Here is a 20,564-nt window from a genome sequence, read left to right as displayed (position 1 = left end):
CTTAACAGTATTTAAAAGAGCAGTCAAAATGTAAAATATGAGGAGGGGACAGAAATATATTACTTTGTCATTGCTCAATATTTTGTAATGCTGCACAGCAGTATGAAATCACAATTGCAGTCCTTGTCGTCAAGCTGTTGGCATTGCTCATATTTTATTTATTGACTGAATTTTTAGCTATGCAAGCAGTGTGACTGTGAATGTCTGTTGGTCAATCCACTACTTCCAGACTGAAATGTCTTGAATGGATTACCATTAAATTTAGTTCAGACATTCACATTCCCTATATTACTTTCCTCCACTTTCTGACTGAATACCTCCAGCACTAATGGCATTCCCATCAGCCTCAGCTGTACTTTGTGTTTCAGTAGCAAATGTTGCTCTGCTAACACTCTAAATAAAGATGGTGAACATGCTAGACACTCAACTTGCTAAACATCAGAATGTTAGCTTTGTCATATTGTGAGCATGTTGCCTGGCTTTTAGCTCAAACCAAAGTACTCCCAGAGCCACAAGCATGTCTATAGGCTCTTTGTCATGATGTAAAACTGACATTTTGATGTATTTTCTCCTTGAAATTATTTTATTTGTGATTTTAGAACCCTTCAAATGACACAGGATCTGCATTTTGAGTGACTCTGTCACAAATATTGCATTTCAACCTGATTTGCACTTAGCATATAGTAGGTGAGTGCATGAAAAACATCATAAATAACTATTAGAAATCTAGAAAATGGCTGAAATCCTGAGAAACAAATATCTTGTCAGGATGTGCTACATCCAGCCACGACAGGGCTTAACTACTTCATTCTTTACGCTGTCATAAAATCAATGCTCATATTGCACTCTGGGGAAAAGAACAGCAAAGGGAAAGGACACAATCAGTGTTGTTTACAATTAAATGAACTATGTATTATTGCTGCCATGACTGTTTCCAGCAGAATACATTGATACTGTGTTCAGGCTATAATCCTCGTTGTGTTGTGATGTCTCCCAGGCACACCATGTTCATAGTTTCTGTATCACATATTAACATCTATGACAGACGTCCGTGTCTGTATTTGATATTAAATATGAGGATCAGTCACTAAAATCTCTGCGTGGCACTGTAATTTCCCCTGACCACAAAACACACCATAGCTTATCTTGCTTATATGAAGACCAAGACCTCATATATGCTCCCACGCTTTAGTCTGATGAAAAATTACTTTCAGATGACACATCAGTTTTCATGGTTTCATATTTTATGACAGATAAATATCCTGTTGGGAAACTATTAGTCAGCAGTGTTGAAAATTATTTCTGGGATTCACTTGACACTTTTTCCAGGAGGGGAAAGCTACTTCTATAGATGCAATGGTTAAAATCAGTGTGTGCTGTATTTGCTTTTCCTGTATAAAGTAACCTCATGGTAGACAGGATGTCATTGAAATTATGTTTGGATAACTAGTATTAAGATTTACCAATTAAGCAGCTGCACTCTCAGTGCCTTTAAAAACGGTGAAAGATAATGAGTTTCAGTGTGCTTGGAGAAACTGGACTCTTCAACAAGAGATCCTAACAATTATATCAAATTTCATAGTGACTGTGCCAACTCATTTGGACTTAAAGCCATTATGTGATAGACTACACTGGTAAAAAATTATCACAACTCAATTTTCTATAGTGACCAGCACAATGGTCTGTTCTAGAGCACGTGGGTGAAAATAGATGATGCTTTGTCAGCCATATTCAGAGACATGTAAATATAGATAGATAGATAGATAGATAGATAGATAGATAGATAGATAGATAGATAGATAGATCTTTAGTTACAATAACTCTACAGTATCCATCTGCAGCCTTAGAGCCTGGCCCCTGAGTAAAACCTGGCAAGTGCACAAACAGACTCAAGAGGGCAGCACAGAGGAGGTGACCATGGATGCGTTTCAAGAATATGTTTCCAAAACATTGTTACAGGGTAATGTGTATACAGAGTATCTGCATGGAGCCAACTCAGCTTGGTCTGTTATTGTAGCAAGAGACTACCAGGTGCCATGCTTGGTGACATTTGCTAAAAACTGAGAATCCTCTCAAAATATTTTCATCCATTCATTTTCTGCTTATTCTTTTTCCTGATCCCAGGAATGCGGCCGTCTACACAAAGCATGCATCAAGTGAAATAAAGTAATAGTTAAATGACAAGTAATAACTAAAGCAATATGATATTTCTGTGTTTCATTCAGTGGGTAGGCTAAAGGCTAAAGACATGGTAGGTTTACCCCGTCGATGTCCTGAGGCGCCAGATCATCAGGGATCTCAAAAGCTACACATCCAAAATCTAACATTACATTGAAATCACATTATGTACGTGTAGGATGTATATGAAGTGAGTTTCATATATACAACAGAATGCAAATATGTGTCCATCTTGGTTATCATATTAACAAGTAGTGCCATTTTACTCTCTTCTTTATAAAGTTGCATGAACTCAGAAGTGTTTCTTAATGAATATGGTTAATTTTCTGCTCTTTAGTATCACTGATTTTATACATGTACATGACAGTCTATTTGTAATATACTTGCATGTATTTGTGATGGATTACTGAATGGAGAATTGGGGGGTTACCGCTAAATGTCCTGGTGTGAGTGAAGCTATTATCATACAGCCCTCAGGCTCACTTTCAGGTTTCGTTTTGATCTTCAACAAACAAGTCTGAGCTCTTTATAGCAGCTTGTCAGCCAAGAATCTATTCAGACTGCAGAGGCCACTGTTTGACTTTGCCAATTGATTCATCAACTTATTTTCTGATTGGTTTCCTGACAGCTTCCCAGATTCACTGACGGATAGCTCTGTGTCCTGCCTTGAGCTCCACTGTATGATGTGTCTGCTCAGACAAGAAGGCTGTTATACGAGGTGCTCTGGGTGTTTAAGTTAACCTTCATGCACTCTGGTGTCGGTCAATATTTCAGCATGCTGCACATAGAAGTATAAAATATTGATTAAGGTGTAGTGCTGAAAATTGGAAACAGACTTTGTGATTTATAATGCTACTTGATTTACCAAGTGGAATCATTTTCATGATTCATTTCCCTGTGTGCAGTCCTGCTGCTACTGTGTGGGTCTGTCGTTATGCAAGTTGGTGCTCTAAAGGAGGACGTTGCCATCTGCTGGACAAGGGCTGAACGACAGTGTTTAATGTTAATAATGTTAATAATGTGTACAGAACAACACATTAAGGCTGTGGCAAAAGATGTGTTGATATCTACGATGTGTTTGTGCATCACATGGTAATCAGCATGATTTTAATACCAATCGTCTTGCACATATTTGTAATATGTATGTATGTATGTATGTAATATAACTTGCTGAAATCGCCCAGCATAATATCCCCATTATTGTTGTTGCTAAATCCTTTCCCCAATAACACAACAAAGTTCTGACTATTCCTATTAATATTTATATGTACTAGTTAGATGACACAGTTCATGTTAACAAAGCATGCCGACTGCTTCAGTTATAACTATTACAACAATGCTATTCCTGAACATCTAAAGGATGACCCAGTTCTGAGTGGAGGGCTGTTCTCTTCCAACTTGCACTGAATTAATCACAGCTGACAGATTTGAATGCCCAGTGTTTGGATGTTGGTGTTATTTTATCTGTCTGAATAATTAGGCCAGAAATTGGACAACTGAATATAGTCCCTTGCTACACAAAGGACAAAACCTGTGCTACTTAACCAATGAACCCTAATGCCAGACTCCAGCACTTGTCAACAGACTAACCGGGCACTGTGATGATTCCAAGTCCACACACTGTAAAACTGGTAGAGGTCACGAGTTGTGAGAAATTACAGACACATGATCAAAGCTGTCCCTAAAATAGACACACTTGGAACCTGGTGTACTCGGTTCAGTCAGTGGTTCAGATATTGCTGTAAGTTTAAAATTGAACTGAAATTTAAACTCATGATTATGAATATTACATTATATTCAATGTAGATATTCAAATCCAGATGAGCCAACATTTAGATTTTGAAAAATGCCGTCTAGCACATGGTGGTCACTCATGTTAAACATGAGAATGAAGCTTATATTGGATTCATAGCAAAATGCCAGTAATCATTTTTATCTCTTTGTTATTTTTTCTTTTTGCCTCTTAGTTATTTGTAAAAAGCAGTGGTGGAGGAAGTGTTCAGGAACTTTAATAAAAGTGTCAATACTTTCACATAAGTGAAACTGTGAAAATACTCTATTACTAAGGAAACGCCTGCATTTAAAGTTTTACTCTTTACTAATAATACTAATATACTTTATAAGTATATTAGTATTATCAGCCATATGTAATTAAAGTATCAAAAGTAGAAATAATCATTAAGCAGAATGACTCTACAGAATGATATAATGATTTTTGTCATGTATACAACAGTTCACTTTTTGCTGATCAGTGTGGTGCTGATTTTGACTTTCAACTTTCACTCTGAAATACAAATGGGAATACTCAAATAAAGTACAAGTACCTAAAAAGTGTCCATAAGTACAGTTCCTAGAGCATGTGTTCAGTTACACTCCACCAATGATAAATAGTAGCTCAGCAGTTGTGTTTCGGAAGCTGTGGGGGTGATCTGCATCTGAATACTTACTCCACATTTCCAAGTTAAATCAAATGTATTTAAATCAGAGACTTGTTCAATAATAGTTGAGTGGAAGCTCCACAAGTTTGTGCTGTTATTAGAGCTCCTCCTGGAGGCCGAATGATTGTTCTACCCTTAAAGAAACTGAAGATGAGGAGCAGGTGGTAACAGTTGAGCATTTGGTGTCGGTGTACTGAGGGGCACAGGCTACAGGGTTGTGGAAGCTTTTATCTGTCTTTATGAAATGGCATTTTGTGTAAAACCAGGGGAAAAATCAGTAAATAACACACTACAACCCCTCTAGGGGAGGGCACATTTTACTATGTTATATCAAATCATCAGTCATTCTATAAATTGTGAATGCAAAATGTTGCAAGAATCAGTAGCAGTTAATTCTCAGTAACAGTCTACTCCCAATTACCTGTGGTGTCTATCGTTAAAAACTCAATGGATCAGTTCTCTTTGAATTTTGGTATATGTTTCTAATATTATGATGCTGAGTTGACTACATCTCACAGAGCAGGCAATATGAAGGTTTGTTTTCATTCTTCATTATGTTCAGAATTGTATTGGATGGATCATTTGCATTGAAGTTAGACTTGTCTTATTGAATATGTTGACTAAACAAAATATCAAGTGTATGTTTCATGCAAAAGAGGAACAAACACACAACTTATCAAAAGATGTAAGGCAAGATAGACAGTTAGCGATACACCTTGCTTGTCTGTACAATGTAACAGTGTTCATAAATGTAGGATTATATCACATATATATACATATAAATAGGTCTGTGGTAGTGAGATTTTGATTGATTGAATATGTTTTTTTTTTTCGTTTCCTTCCTTCAGAAGATCAAATGGGTACTGCAGCATATATACATATTCAGAACAGAAACGGCAAGGGACAACAAGAAAATAAAGAGTCAAATGAGAAAGTTGTACAAAAAAAACTACACGCATTAAACATTGAAGGCACAATATAGAAAATGCATTTGCAAGTGTTACTGCGTTTGTATTATTCCAGATATAACTGCTCGTATGAATGTTATATTCTGCCAAGATGATTCAAAGGTTAATAAGGTTAAGTGCTTAGATTTGTTCAAGCAATGGTCATGAAGATCAAGCAACACATGTTCACAACATAACACAAATTCAGGAAAGATGTGATCAGTGGTGAAATCGAAAATATGCCAAATTTTTGTAATCATTACTTTTGATCCATGATTTCGTAAAGTCTGAGCCGTGACGTAAATGAGGTCCAGACAGACGTGAGTAATCGATCCCAGATCTCAGGCAAGCCAGAGCAATGTTTTCATGCCTGCTGACGACCTGTGCTAGTCACTCTGCCATGGCGCCCGTAATGTCACTGAATAAGGAGGGGACATCATAGCATTGTGTTTTAATTCGCTTTAGTGAATATTATCACGTGCGTTTTGCTAATCCTGGTTTGAATTTAATTACATTTATCTCTAAACCCGCCATGACCGTGGAGCAGAATGTCCTCCAGCAGCATTCTCAGAAGGTAAGCTTACAGAAGCTAACTTGGTGGCTAGCTAACTTTAGCCTAACTGTATAGCTACATAGTTTTAGGGCTCGAAGTACTTGCAGAGACAGGTAGCCAGTTGCTTGCCTAGTGAGTTTAACCTCCACTTGTCGTTTTATTTGGATCACGAGACACCCGTTGGCAATGTACGGTTAATAAAGCGCAAGTACATTGATTTCAGCTTGGCCTATCGTTATGCTACGCAAAGCGCTATCCAATATTTTGCTAGCTGTTAGCCAACGTTAGCTGACGGCACCACGTAAAGTTAGGTAAAACCTTAACGCTGTGTGTGCAATATGTGCCCCTAACGATAGTTAGCAGTTCATGCGCATTAATACGAACGATAATTCCCTTAGTAATGTTAGCATCCTGGGCTAACTGTGTCGTCAGTTGAAATAAACAAGGCCAAGTGACAGTATCAGATTTAACGTTATCGTACGTGTTGTCAACTTCGTAGTATAGAGTAAGCACATTTTTTTTATATTAACAGCCTGCTGAAGATATTTGATGATGTAAGTGACCACCAACAACATTGTTTGGTTATTAGTGGACACTGCGTTCTTGTGTGTGCCAATGATTCCTGGGCTAGTCATCGCATAACTTATTCGATATCTTTGTTTACAAAGTATGAGTAGCGGCGAAGGCAGAATCACTGCCGAGCCTCGATGCTTGGCGGAGGTCGAGACGCCAGATAGTAAGACAAGTGTTTGATGGTTCATAACCGAGAAGGCAGATGGTTAGGTTATATTTGATCATACTCTCGGCTCATGAAAGTGTAAGTTAACAAGGGTCGATTCTGTTGCTTAGGCTCCTATGTGGGATTTATTCCGTAACCATCATACCCAGCATTACATGGCCCTGGTTACTTATGTAACCATTTGACTCGATGTTTCTAAAACGTTGCTAGGTTAGATGTTTGCTCTACTCGTCTATCTGAAAAGAAATAATAATTTCGCATAACTGTTATGTAATCACAGTCATGTTTCACCACACTGCATACAATTCAGTACATTCGTTCTGCAGCATATACCTACTGTGTTAAACCAAATCGGACATAGGTCACTTACCTAAAAAAAAAACACAAGCTCGTAGTGTGAGGTGACTATCTGATGGGGTTATGACAGTCTGGAGCATATGCAGAAATAAATACTTAGCCTTCCGTTGATGACTCAAACTTAAAAGTAGCAGTGTAACACAAACCCTATTATGCAGTCTGACCTTTTCAGGGACTGAAATGAAACCATGATTAACAACAGTGACAGTAAAGATGGGCTAAAATTCTTGAATATATTTTTGATTCATTTTAGTCCACTACATACGATTTGTACATTTGTAAATAAATATGAATAGCTTTTCCTGACTTCTATACTGTTTTCACAATAGTCTGCATACAAAGCTGTTCAGATATTTGTTTTGATGCTGCACAAGTGTGTTATGGGATTTAGTTGCAGTCATTACAGTTGTGCTCCATCATTAGAGTGCTTCATAAGAGCAGGCTGTGGTGAAGTTTTCATGTAATGACTTGTACTCGTGAGATGAGGTCATGTTGAATGACTTCTGCTCCGGTCCATGCAATTTGTTTTTGTTTTCAGCCCTTTCATATGCTCGTACAAAGCAGCAGTGAGAACCTGGTAGTAGACTCACTGGGAACACCCCTGTCTGCAGCCTACCGTAAAGAGCCAAAGTTGTTCCCTGTGTCATGCACAGATTTATGTGGTGTTATTCACAAGATGCCTCTGAATGGCTGATGACCAGTGTGACAAGCACCCATGCCAGACATATCACATGGAAATGAGACATGTCTGTCTGTCTGTCTGTGTGTGTGCATGCACGTGTGCACGTGTATGTGTCGGAGTAACCGCTCTTGTGGTTGACTTGACCCAAATCTGTCACAGGTGTAACTTCTTTCATACTGCACTGACACTGTCATCCTCCATGCCAACAAACCTGTATCCATCAGTCTCCGACGGTGACCAAAGCACACTCATCATGTTTACTTGTCTCCAGTGGTGGAAACATGGCAAAATACAATTCTCTGAATGCCATAGTAATGAAGCCCTTTAAGAGCTCCACACAGGAAACCATCATAACAGTATTGATCTGCTCAAATTGAAGGCTATGGGGAAAAGATGTATTTTCTTCAGTGTCAATATATCATTACAAATATTGATCAAAACTGCTGAAAAAAAAAGTGTAAATGAAGCCATGTATTAATGTATTCTGAAAGTTTCTCTATTGAGTTGTGTGTTTCTTCTAAATTAGCCCTCATCGTTAAAGGCCTCCACTGCAATATTTGTCGTTCTCTGCCACGGCATATCAGATAAGTCATAGTAGCACCTCTCTAAGGTTCGTAGAATACAGCGTCGTATTGTCATTTACCAGTATATTGCTGTGACCTAACATGCTACATATGTGTTAAGCTCACTGCTGAGTTGTGTGTCCTTGTCTTTTAAACCGAGAGCATGGTCACAGACAAATCGGGTTTAGTGCATTATTTATATGCTGTTACTCTAACAAAGGCGTGAACTTTCTTTTCACTTTCTCCAGTGACTCTGTGAAACAGTTGCCCCTGGGATTTAATAAAGCACTTTTGCTTTTGAAAGCTGACAGAAAATCATGTAGCTGTTAGCAGGACTGGAGTCATGTCTCAAAGTAGGTACAGAACAGCTTCCTCTGGGCTGGAAGAATAGAGTGCCTTACTTCAGGAGTCAGATACCACAGTAGGACAAATGCCTACAGATGCCTTTCTGATGTTTTTGACTGAGCTGTCAGTGCTCAGTTATGAATGCAAGTTTTTCCATTCCTGGTCATAAACACTCTCCAAGAAGTTCAGTTCTTTTTTTAATTCACATTTGTTAGAGACCAGTGTGATAGTCGTCCCTCTGAGCTAGCATCTTCAAACAATTAAAGGAAAATCATTGATTGGTTTGTGTCCACAGTGTGTGACTATTGAATTTATAATGAAGTAATCTATATATTTTGTATTGTGGCACTGTGCATACATTTTTAATCACAGTCAAATGAGAGACTCCAGTTTATTTCTAAGGCACACAACAATCTGAAAGTCTTTGTTTTGGGTACATGACTGACAACCCTGATCTGTACGACTTAAATTTATTTAACCTTTACAGTGATTCTGATTTCTTGTGGATGTGCCAAGCAAAAGGCTAACACAAACCTCCTCTGTGATCAACAGTTTTTCTGTCTTAAAACAAAGCCCTCCCAAATTAGACTTTAGCCAACCTGAAATTACATCCAGTTTACTTTCTAGTCTCTTGTATGATATACTTATGCACAGGGCTTTTGGACTTTGGACCATTGTGTGCTGTTTGCTTTGACTACTGTTGCATCAAAACTGTAAAACTTTTAATTTTTTGTTAAATTTTATTACATTTTCAATAAGCAGAAACATAACACAAACAAGAGCAGCACAGTCCCACAACACTGTTGCCTAGCACCATGAAATCCAGAATATTCAAGTACTAAACAATCTGTATCACAGGTTATTGACAGAGGTTCTTTATACAATACTAAGTAGCTTGCCAGAGGGTTTCCATGTCCACGCCTACCACAATTGGCAAGTAAATGGAACTTTAAAAATAAATAAGGACTGAGGAGAGGGAAATCACCAACACACTCCTTGTTCCAACCAGTGTCTGGTCCATTTTTGTCCATTTTTGCCCATCTCACAATGTATAAGTCATATTTTAATCTCATGAGGAATGTCAATCTTTCTATTTCATGTAATTCTTTCATGATTTCAAGCCAATCATCTATTGTCGGTGGATCAGTCTGTAACCATTTATGAGCGATTGCTTTTTTGGCTGCTGCAATCATTATTTTCAAAAGATACTTAGTATTTCTTGTTATTCCTTCAGGCAGATCGCCTAAATAAAGTGTTAAAAAAGTAAAACAGATCTGCCTTCCTAAAATATGTTGCATAATTCTCCAAATACTTTCCCAAAATAACTGTATCCTTGGACAGCTCCAAAAATGTGGTAGTGATCTGCCTCGTAATCCCCACAGTTTCTCCAACAAGTATAGCTTGTTGATGACAAATATGACTTCATTTTAGGAGTGATAAAAAAACGAATATGGTTCTTCCAAGAGTTTCACACATGTTCTCCCATTGTTGACCTGATATTTTCTCATTTAATTCCGCCTCCCACCTGTCCTTGATATAGTTTGTGGTAATTCCCCTGTCTTGTGTAATTCCCAGAGAAAGTTTTGAAACTATTGATCTAGAATTACCAGAGTATGCCTTTACCATTAATTGTATTATTTCACTAGATTCAACCTTATTGCTTCCAATTTCTTTTAAGAAGTACTGGTTTATTGTATTTTTCTCTGAGAGTTTGAAAACTTTGTAACATGTTCTTTTCCATTATACTACAGTATGCAGTAATACCTTTATTTGTCCAGCATTTAAATCTAGAATCCATACAATTTTGTTTAAAATCCATTTCATGTGTGACCCATCTGTTTGTTAAACTGGGGAGACAAACCACATCAAACCAAGTACATAAGATAATTGAGGTGATGGTGTTCAAGTGGTCTTGATAAGCTAACATTAATTTATGATCTCCGATCAATGCTTGAACTGGGACACCTTTACATTCCCCTCTCTAATTCCTTCCATTTTGACTCATTTCGATTATCACACCAGAAAGCTACGGTTTTTAATTGGCCAGCATAATAATAGTCCCTAAGATTAGGTAATGACTTACCACCTCCCACCTTACTAATAGTTAATCTACTAAATTTAATACTTGGTTTCTCCCCATTCCTAATAAACCATGAGATTAGTTTATAATCAGTCATGAAATTGACTGTTTGGAACTTTGCTAGGTCTATTTTTATGGTCTCAATTCTTCTAAAGATCTTCAGATCTTCTAAAACCTTTAATTTTAATGCTTGATATCATAACTTGTGTGCACCAGCTGTGACTGCTCACTTTCCCAATCTGCCAGCCAGCCGCCATTTTAGTGGTTGAACCAAGAGTGTAATTTCCAAGTCAACACACTGTTATTTTGTAACCCTGACAGCAACTAATGTGTTGGACCTCTGCAGAATGTGGTTGGAGGTTATGAAGGGGGTTGATTTGACATCAGTGTAAACAAAATTTTGTCTGTTTGTCAATGTGGTGTCAGGCCATGTTCACACTAGGGTTGAAAGAGAGGTTTTTTTTTCCAGTTCCGAGGCTTTTTCCTCTGAGAGTTCAGTACTATTGGTAAATTTCAATATCTGATGTTTAATTTAAGTGCAGTTTCACCTTTATCGTTTCACATTCATAGTGCAGATCCATACACAGTTGGATGAAAGCCTGCAGTATTTGAGTGGTGATGTTGCTGCTTTATGACATGGCATGCTCCCAAGCATGACTGGTTTTCATTGCCTGTTGTAGCAACTCCATTAAAAGTGTTTCAAAATGGCTGTGACATAGATGGTGTAAAGTGTTGCCATGGACGTGAGTTGCTCAGTCAGTCTATGGTGTGTGAAAAGAACCTACAGTAATGAGTCCTAAACCAGTGAAGACCCCTTTGAACTCTAATCTGTTGCCTGCTGCACCTGTGAACTTCCAGAAAGAAGTCTGAAGGATTCTGCCTTGGACACTGACATTAAGTGGACTCCCCCATTTATTCAAGCCATGCATTGCAGGTTAAGTGTGTGAGCTAAGTCCATGCAGCCCAGCTGGGTTTGACACAGTCATTAATAGGAACGACAATTGACCGGTCCAATTTGAGACAGTATCAGTTCTTCAATTTGAAATTGGTTATGTTCAAGTTAGAAATAATAGTGTTGTTATTTGACATGAGGATTGTTTTGTGATTAATAATGCAGTTGATACCATCGTTTGATACAGGTCAGGAGTTTCCAGAGTCTGTTTGGAGGGTGAAGCAGCGGTTGACCTCAGCTTTTGCCTCCAGATAAAGTTGAGCCAGATATAGTGGTGGTTTCACAAAATGTGACTTTCCAGTGACTCAGTGTTCAGTTGAACACTTTTAGGAATTTTAGTCGATCAAGAATATATCAACTGACAATAATGGTGCATTGTTTTTGATCCTGTTCTAAACGACTTGCTCTTTCTCTTCCACCATGCTCTGATTTGTGGTCCTCTCTTTTTTTTTTAATTTTCCCTTCAATAGCACCAGCAGACACTACTAAACCAGTTGAGAGAGGTCACAGGCACCACAGACGTTCAACTGCTTCAGCAGGCCCTGCAGGTACATCATAATGTGCATGCATTACAAACCATTATGTCGGAGCTGAACCAATGCATATACACACTGTTCTCTTGTTGTTTGTTCTGTCTCTTTCACACTTGCACACACGTCCTGATATTGCCTGATGCAGAGACAGTTTCTCTGTCTACAGCTGTTTTCACTTAATTCATCGAAGCACACATGGACAGCCATTTGCTCTCACAGAAGCATCATCACCTAAGACTCATGTCATGTAAGATACAAGGGGGAGGCTTTTCTACCCCAAACCCATGTATGAACCATTCATATGAAACTGCTGACACAGGTTAATCTCTGGTTGTCAAAGAAAGTTTAGAGTTTAAAGTTTAATTCCAGACATGTCACTACAAATCCAATATAATTACAGTTTTGCATTAGATGAACACCAAATAAAGTTTTTAGTTTGAGGTTTTTTGCACTCTCTTTGACAGTCTTGCTGTCTTCTTTTTTAATGAGCAGTTGTGTAACAGTACAGTAAATTATCCTAAACAGCAGCCAGAGTCTTCAGGTCCTATCAAGAAAATAGATCTGAAAAAAATAAATATGAGCCTGAACTGAAACAGGCTTCAAGGTGTAGTCGACTTTTTCTGCTAATTATTTTCCTGTGTTCATTTCCAACTGACAAAAGCCTCAACAAATGCATTGTGCCTTCAGGTGAGCAATGGAGACCTGGCTGAGGCTGTGGCGTTTCTGACAGAGAAGAATGCCAAGGTCCCTCAGCAAGATGAGACAACCTACTACCAGACATCCCAGGTGGCCAGTGACAGATACATCAGTGTGGGCAGCCAGGCAGACACAAGTGAGCAGCTTACTTCATCTTTTGGCAAGGAAATTCTGGAGACCTCACAGGGATGATTAAAAGAAAAAGGACACATATCAGCTCAGTTTCATAACAGAAGGCCTCAATCTGTTTTCTGTATTTTGATTTGAATTCATATGAAAACAATTTTGTGTGTGTGTGCGTGTGTGTGCGCGCATGTGCATGCATGTGTTTTCTTAATGCAGATGTTATTGACCTGACTGGCGATGATAAAGATGACCTGCAGAGGGCTATCGCCCTCAGCCTTGAGGAGTCCAATCGGGCGTTCAGGGAGACAGGCATCACTGATGAGGAGCAGGCCATTAGCAGGTGGGCTCAAGATTAGTCAGCATTACTCACTGATAGCAGATATGCTGAGAAATTCTGGCCCCACGTCTAACCAAACAGTTAAAAAACATTTTGCAACAAGACTCTTACCACCTACATTCTCTTTATTTTTGCCCAGGGTGTGATGAAAATACATCTTGCAATCATTTGTGTGGTGCAATGCTGAATTTTTGATCTGCAATGAAATACCAGGGATGTCACTGATCTGATCGTAAGCATCACTCTTGAGGCAAATCCAGATGTATTTTAAAGGACTGGTATCTGGTGACTCTACTGTGTTTTTTCCTCCTCAGTCTGCTAGTATTGCAGCACTGTGCTCCGCAATGACGTCCAGGTTCTACACTGTATTTGCTTCATATGCAGTGAAAATAAGAGTAATAGTTGACTATGCTGAGTAATCTCTTATTGCTCCTCTCTCTTATCAGCAAAGAGCCTTGTACAAAACATTCAGCAGATTGTATCAGCTGATGCTACTTGACATTAATTCCATGAAGCCAACATTATAAACTCGCCTGTTGTTGGCTTTCAGGGCTCTCGTCAGCTGCTGTGTGTACTATCAGATCTTCCAGCAGCTCTAATAGAGTGATACATCTTTCTCTAGCAAATCACATCACATCAGTATCAGAGGTTGCTTTCTTCCAGTTACATTTTCATTGAAATCATGTCAATAATTTAAGCTTAGTTTGGAATCAGGACCTTCAATATTATGGTGAAGTATGAAATTTGGTGTGTCTACATTTGTTATTTCATTGTATCAGATACATATTTTGTCAACAAAAAAGTAAACCTAAGTATCAGATTAGACTTGGCAGGTACACAATATTTAAGGATTTAGATTGGGATCTGGGCTCAAAACATCCCTAATTGTATTAATTATAAGAACAGATCAGATCACACACAGTTACATAATAGTTACATGTAACAGCAAATCATTTGTGTTTGATAAGTAAACTGTGTTCAACAAGCTTTCCAACAGTCCTGAAAGAAATCTAGTTTTGAAATTGTGTCTTGAATGTTTTGTACATTTCCAGACTATGTTCGAGGTTTAATTTCATTTGAAGTAATGCACACTCAGAAGAGTAATGCTAGAATGAATATTTGGACAAGTCACCACTTTAACCCCTTTTAAAAGTTGAATTTCTTCCTTTCGTCCACCATCCAAGGCATTGCTAATGGTCACCTACCTTGTAATACATATTAAGAGAGAGATAAGAGAGAATAAAAGCCTTGTGAACATTACATTTTAACTCACAACCCTTAATATCATGTACAATATGACCTGACTGAAGCACAGTACCAAGGAGCCCCTATCTGACAGTTTAATTAAGCCCCATCCTGACTGAACTGATGTGGACTGTTGAGATAAGCCCCTCTGAGGGCTAACTATGTTGAAGGACATGTTGCTTTGGAGAGATGCCTGTGAGCTCTGTGCATTTAAACAGAAAGGTGTAACTTCAGTCAGGTGAGGAGCATTGTGACGTGACTATTTTTTATCTGCCTAGCACTAGTTTTCTGAGATACAGTGCAGGATAAACTTCAACTGGTGAGCCAGTGAGTGACAAGGCATTCAAGAAGACTAATGTGCTGCTACTGTGAAATGAACATGAAAAATTTGACTTAGTTTTACATATGTATGTATGTATGTATGTGTGTGTGTGTGTGTGTGTGTGTGTGTGTGTATATATGTGTATGTATATGTATATATACATATACATGTATATGTGTGTGTGTATGTATATGTATATGTATACTTATATATCCATATATAAAAATGGATTCGTTGCCACGTGTTTTGTCCCACCCCCTCATTCTCTCTCATTCTCTCTCTTTTCTTCATTTTTTTTTTTTTTTTTTTTTTAGAGTTTTGGAGGCCAGCATAGCGGAGAACAAGGCAAGTCTGAAGCGTACCCACACAGAAGTATGGAGCGATTCACCCAACCCACATGACAGGAAGAGAATAGACAATTGCCCTGTGGGGCTGAAAAATGTTGGCAATACCTGCTGGTTCAGTGCTGTCATACAGGTGGGGGCACGCACGCGCGCGCACACACACACACACACACACACACACACACACGCACACACACACACATGAAAGGCATTGTTTGAAAAAAATCCAATTAAACCCTTTTCTTAAGAGCTTTTGTGCAGGTTTTTCTGATGGTGCTCTAAAAGCCCTCTTGTTCATCTGCTTGGTTTTTGTCATTTCTTGACACACTTTGCTCTTGCACCTCCTTTTTTTGGCCATGAGAAACTTATGAAAGCACTCGGCTTTTACAGGTCTAGACTTGCATGTATTTGTGTGTTCCTATATAATTGCATGTAATTGTAATGATGCAGGAATCACTGCTTTAATCTGCCGCAGTCATCCTAAGAAGATGTAAACAAGAGAGCCATCAAATGTTTACATGCTGGAAAATACTGGAAATGCTGGAGAATTTTGTTGCAGCTGTCATCGAGACTTCGTTTCTTGTGTGCTGGTGGAGTCTGTGGTAGAATGTGACCTGAGCTGAAATATGCCACATGAACACTGGATACACCGTCACATGGTGCCTGGCTCCTGTGTGTACTGTAATGTAAACCCACCCTTGAGAAGAAGGCACTGCTTGAACTTGATCCCGCTGCACTTGGTATTAGAACAGGAGTAAACAACTCTCTCTTTTCCAGGAGGATATCCACATCTTGACAACTCTCATGTTCACTTTCACAAACAAAACAGACTGAAAAGTTGAGTTGAATGTGTGTAGTTTTTGTTACATGTAACAAAATCAAATCAGTAGAAAAAATCCTTAATTTTTTTTAGTATTTTTATCACACGACGCAACAAGACCTGTCTACATATTATTCCAAGTAATAAGGAAATAGGTTAGGTTGACGTCTTGTTTGTGTATCATCTATCTTTAATTTCTGTTCTGTTTAATGAAGCAAACTTGAAGTAAGCGTGTGATAGATTGGCTTGCAGGGCTTTGAATTGCTAGAAGGGAGGTCTTAATGTGATTGCAGAGAACATAAGCTTTTGATTCGAAGTACGGTTTTAATTTTTAGCAAAATGTTGAAATTGGACTGAGAGCGACAGAGAAGCAGTATCTTGTACATATAGTTATTGCAGCTTGCTTTGCAGAGTGGAACGCCACACTTTGTAAACAGTCTCAAGACATGTTATGCCTGTTGGGGAGGAAGACTTCTATCAACTAAGTCAAGACTACATTTTTCAGTGCAATTAATCATGGGTGTTGCCTGACATGAAAAATGTATGTAGGCCAACGCTTTCGTATCACTGGATTTTACTCACATATCTTTGTCCCTCTTCACCCTCAAGTCTCTGTTCAACCTGCTGGAATTCCAGAGGCTGGTGCTCAACTACTCACCGCCAGCCAGAGTCCACGACCTGCCACGCAACCAGAAGGTAAAGCACCAGCCTTTCTTCCCAGGTTCTTAAAAGAGGAAAATGGGGCAGCAATAACAAAATCGGAGTGTGATGTCTTTATCGTGTGTGTGCAACCTCACATCAGCCCTGTTTACATCATAGCAGCCCTTCTGTAGCTCATCACAGCAGCTAGCAGAGCTTAAGCTCTGAGCGTTTGACCCTCTTGGAGCTGTGAGCCACCATTCAGCAGCTATGTGATCTTGCCCTAATGTCACAGCAGCTTAGCGTTTTGCTCCTTGTGGTTCACATAACTCACTGCTAGCAAGCTGCTAGAAGTGCCAACTGTTGTGAAATGTTTGATCTGTGTTTCTCTACCAAGGCAGAAATGAACACGTGTGTGTTTTGATTGGTCCTGGAGTTTTTCAAATTGGAGATGCTCAAATTTGTCTTTCCACAGTCACCGCTACACTGGCGGAGTAGTTCTCAGCATGTTTTTTTTTTTTTTTTTTTTTGGTCCATGTTTTCCCTGCCGAGTGCTCACTCTAGGGTCAGCAGTCTGTCGCTAATCTGCTCTAAGCCTCTGCTGTGAAAGTGTGGCTTGGGGCAGTCATCTCTTCATATCAGTTCCCTCGGTCCTAATCACTGACCTTTTACTTAAGTAGTGCCAGACTGCAAGATCTTAGAATCTTGCTTTTACAACAGCATCCCCGACTCCCTAGCACAGAGAAATAAATGCTTTGTTATTTTGCACTGCTAAGTCACTGTTGCGTCTGTTGGTTAGTGTGCTCCCTCCAAGCCGCTGACTGTCCTCTGCCAAAGATTGTGACTGAAACGACACATCGCTCTGTAACATCAGTCTACAGCTGTGAGTGAGCTGTGTTTGTGCTGGTCAACAGAGTGATGACGCTCCTCTGGAGAAATGATCCAGCTGATTGTGGCATGATAAATACAGGAGAGTGCCACTTATACTTTCCTCTGAATCAGGATGTCCATGATTTGGATCAAGTAGTTTGTGAAAAATCATCTTTAAATGTCAGTATATTACACCTGTTACTTCAGTATCAGTCACCATTTCATATCCTCTGCTGCTCATCTCATTTTCAGGTTGTAGCTACAGATTGTGGAATTTAATTTCAGGCTTAATTAATGTTAATGCTGATTCATTCAGTAGCTACCACTAAAAACTGTAGTGTTTCTGGCTTCACACCAAACAGCAGGTGATGAACACTTGAATTAAACACTAAAAGAATCTTTTTTTTTTTTTTCTGAAATTACTCTCCCTTAGCTTATGCCTTAAAGTATAAAGCTGGCGATCTTCTGTTTTTTTTGTTCATGTAAATAAATTCCGTGTGAAAAACCAAAATCAGCAGTGTGTTAGTCCATCTCTCAATATTTTCCTACTTCCTCTGTGGCACTTACTCAGGATGTAAGTTTGTGAGAACGGGCCACAAATACACAGTTTGAGAAATGTGACTCTTTTTTTTAAACGGCTAAATAAAATAGCTGTGAGGCGTAGTACTGCACTGTTCAAACAGTAGTAAATAGTAGTAAAAAGTTCATTTGGTGGGATGAGGAACACTGATGTGACTGAGGTTTGATTCACTAAATTGTGGATTGTGTCACTCTGAACAGGAGCACAGGAACCTGCCCTTCATGCAGGAGCTGAGGAACCTCTTCTCCCTCATGGTGGGGTCCAAGAGGAAATATGTGGATCCGTCACGAGCTGTGGAGATTCTCAAGGACGCCTTCAAGTCCAGTGAGTCGCAGCAGGTAAGCCTCCGTCTGCCACAACCTGCTCGACATGATATCATTCACTTAGTACAAGCCGTGTTCAGTGAAGAGAGCTGAGAGTTTCCGTTGTTGTTCCTGCATTAGTATCTCCCACTGATGAAAGCAAAGATGGCAAACATTTTCCAACAGATACGCACCTATAATGTGCAGTCTTATTAGTGTTAATTCAAGTCCGTTCAATTCAGTTTTATTTATAAAGCGCCAAACCACAACAGACGTTGTCTGAGGACACTTTCCATATAGAGCTGGTACAGACCATACTCTTCATCTGCAGAGACCCAACAATTCTCTCATGAGCAAGCACTTGGCAACGGTGGCGAGGAAAAACTTCCTTTTAACAGGCGGAAACCTCAGGCAGAAGCAGGTTCTGGGTGGGCGGCCATCTGCCCTGATCGGTTGGGTGAGAGAGAGAGAAATGCAACCACAATAACAGTGACAGTTCTAATAATAGACTCTTAACTATATGTAGTGTATATAGCATAGAATATACAGATATGATGTATTTATGTATGTGATACAGCACTACATGCTAGTAGGTGGAGTTATCCCCTCTCTTCACATGTTTATCTTTCCTCATGCTAAACCGTAGACCAGGTGAAGACTCCCGTCAGTATGCGCAGGTGGCTCATGTTAATTGCTCGCCAAATCACAAAACAACTTTGAAGCATACTGTAGCTTTACAGATAGAGCTTGTAAGCCTTTTAATTGTTTTTTACTGCTGGTTTTATTTGTTGTTCCAAGTTTTATGTTAGTTGGTTTTATTTGCCAGTCGAATAGTTTTCGTGATCACTTATTGCTTTGTCTTTATCTTTTTTGAAAAGATTCTTGTAACAGCTGTTTTGAAATGTTGCACATAAATAGTTTATACTTATTTATTATAATTATTTATTTTGGCATATTTCTCATTACTACATGAGTCAGTTTGGCAGTTACGGTCACACTTGAGAAATGTGAATAATTCCTGCAGAAACATCTGTGCATGTTGATATCAATAAGCCCTTCTTTGCTGTTTGCAAATACCGGAAATATTTAATACCCTTTATCCCCTTTTTGTGCCTCGTCCTTTCAATCGAGGCCTTGACTGCTCAATTTCATTGTTGTTCTACTGACTCGGCTCTATTGAGTCTGAGACACTTGACCTCTCTTATCTATAACTATTAGACCTCAAACCCACATCATGCCCTGTGAACTTTGCAAGAAGTACTATTGACTAGGAATTAGCCGTTTTGTGCATACATCCTATAATGAGACGTACACATGTCAAAACTGTTCAGCTATTCTCCTTACATAAGCATTCGTTTAAAGCCCGTGTCTCTGCGGAGGTTAACTGAGGTCAGCCATCTAGCCTCTGTGCTCATCAGTCATGTCACAACTCTGTGTATTAGTCAGGTTGGAAAGGCATTGACCTGAAATATTGGCCGGCATTGATATCTGAGAGAGTGGCCTTGTGGCATCCAGGTTCCTTTTGAAGTTCAGCAGTCCGTGAGCTCCTCCGCAAAGACAAGTCATCTTTAATCCAAAGCTCAGTGAATATCAGCAGATGACAGGCACGGCATTGATTTGACTGATTTGAGTTTCTTGCTTGTAGGTGCTGTTAAGTCTTGTAGTTTGACTCTGTGACCTCCGGGTCCCAAAGGCAGTCCTGTAATTGTTCACTTTGTATGTACGTCTGTGCTTTCCTCAACAGCAGGATGTGAGTGAGTTCACCCACAAGCTGCTGGACTGGCTGGAGGACGCCTTCCAGATGAAGGCTGAAGAAGACAGGTAACTGCAGCTCTTCTTGTTCAGAGGTCACTGAAAGAATTGACTTGCAGTAGACAAATGCTTGTTGGTGTTACTGGGCAGAGAATCAAATGTAC

At 39.2% G+C, this 20,564-nt stretch overlaps 1 protein-coding gene across 5 annotated transcripts in view; it reads left to right on the top strand.

The window, feature by feature from the left end:
* Positions 1–5,889: 5,889 nt before the first annotated feature.
* Positions 5,890–20,564, top strand: part of usp25 (ubiquitin specific peptidase 25) — a 34,777-nt gene continuing 20,102 nt past the window's right edge. For 3 of the 5 annotated variants that reach the window (XM_076750147.1, XM_076750146.1, XM_076750144.1), the window contains exons 1-8: positions 5,945–6,137; positions 12,305–12,382; positions 13,055–13,199; positions 13,406–13,529; positions 15,408–15,570; positions 16,867–16,953; positions 18,547–18,684; positions 20,393–20,469. In XM_076750147.1, the coding sequence (XP_076606262.1) occupies positions 6,096–6,137; positions 12,305–12,382; positions 13,055–13,199; positions 13,406–13,529; positions 15,408–15,570; positions 16,867–16,953; positions 18,547–18,684; positions 20,393–20,469 (854 nt within the window). In that variant the 5' untranslated portion in view covers positions 5,945–6,095. Of the gene's footprint in view, positions 6,138–12,304; positions 12,383–13,054; positions 13,200–13,405; positions 13,530–15,407; positions 15,571–16,866; positions 16,954–18,546; positions 18,685–20,392; positions 20,470–20,564 lie in introns of all 5 variants that reach the window. The other 2 variants (XM_076750148.1, XM_076750145.1) reach the window with 2 other exon arrangements.

The sequence above is a fragment of the Chaetodon auriga genome, chromosome 15 (genome assembly GCF_051107435.1).
Source record: "Chaetodon auriga isolate fChaAug3 chromosome 15, fChaAug3.hap1, whole genome shotgun sequence".
In the NCBI taxonomy this organism is placed as follows: Eukaryota; Metazoa; Chordata; class Actinopteri; order Chaetodontiformes; family Chaetodontidae; genus Chaetodon; species Chaetodon auriga.
This window is presented reverse-complemented; position numbering and strand designations above follow the sequence as displayed.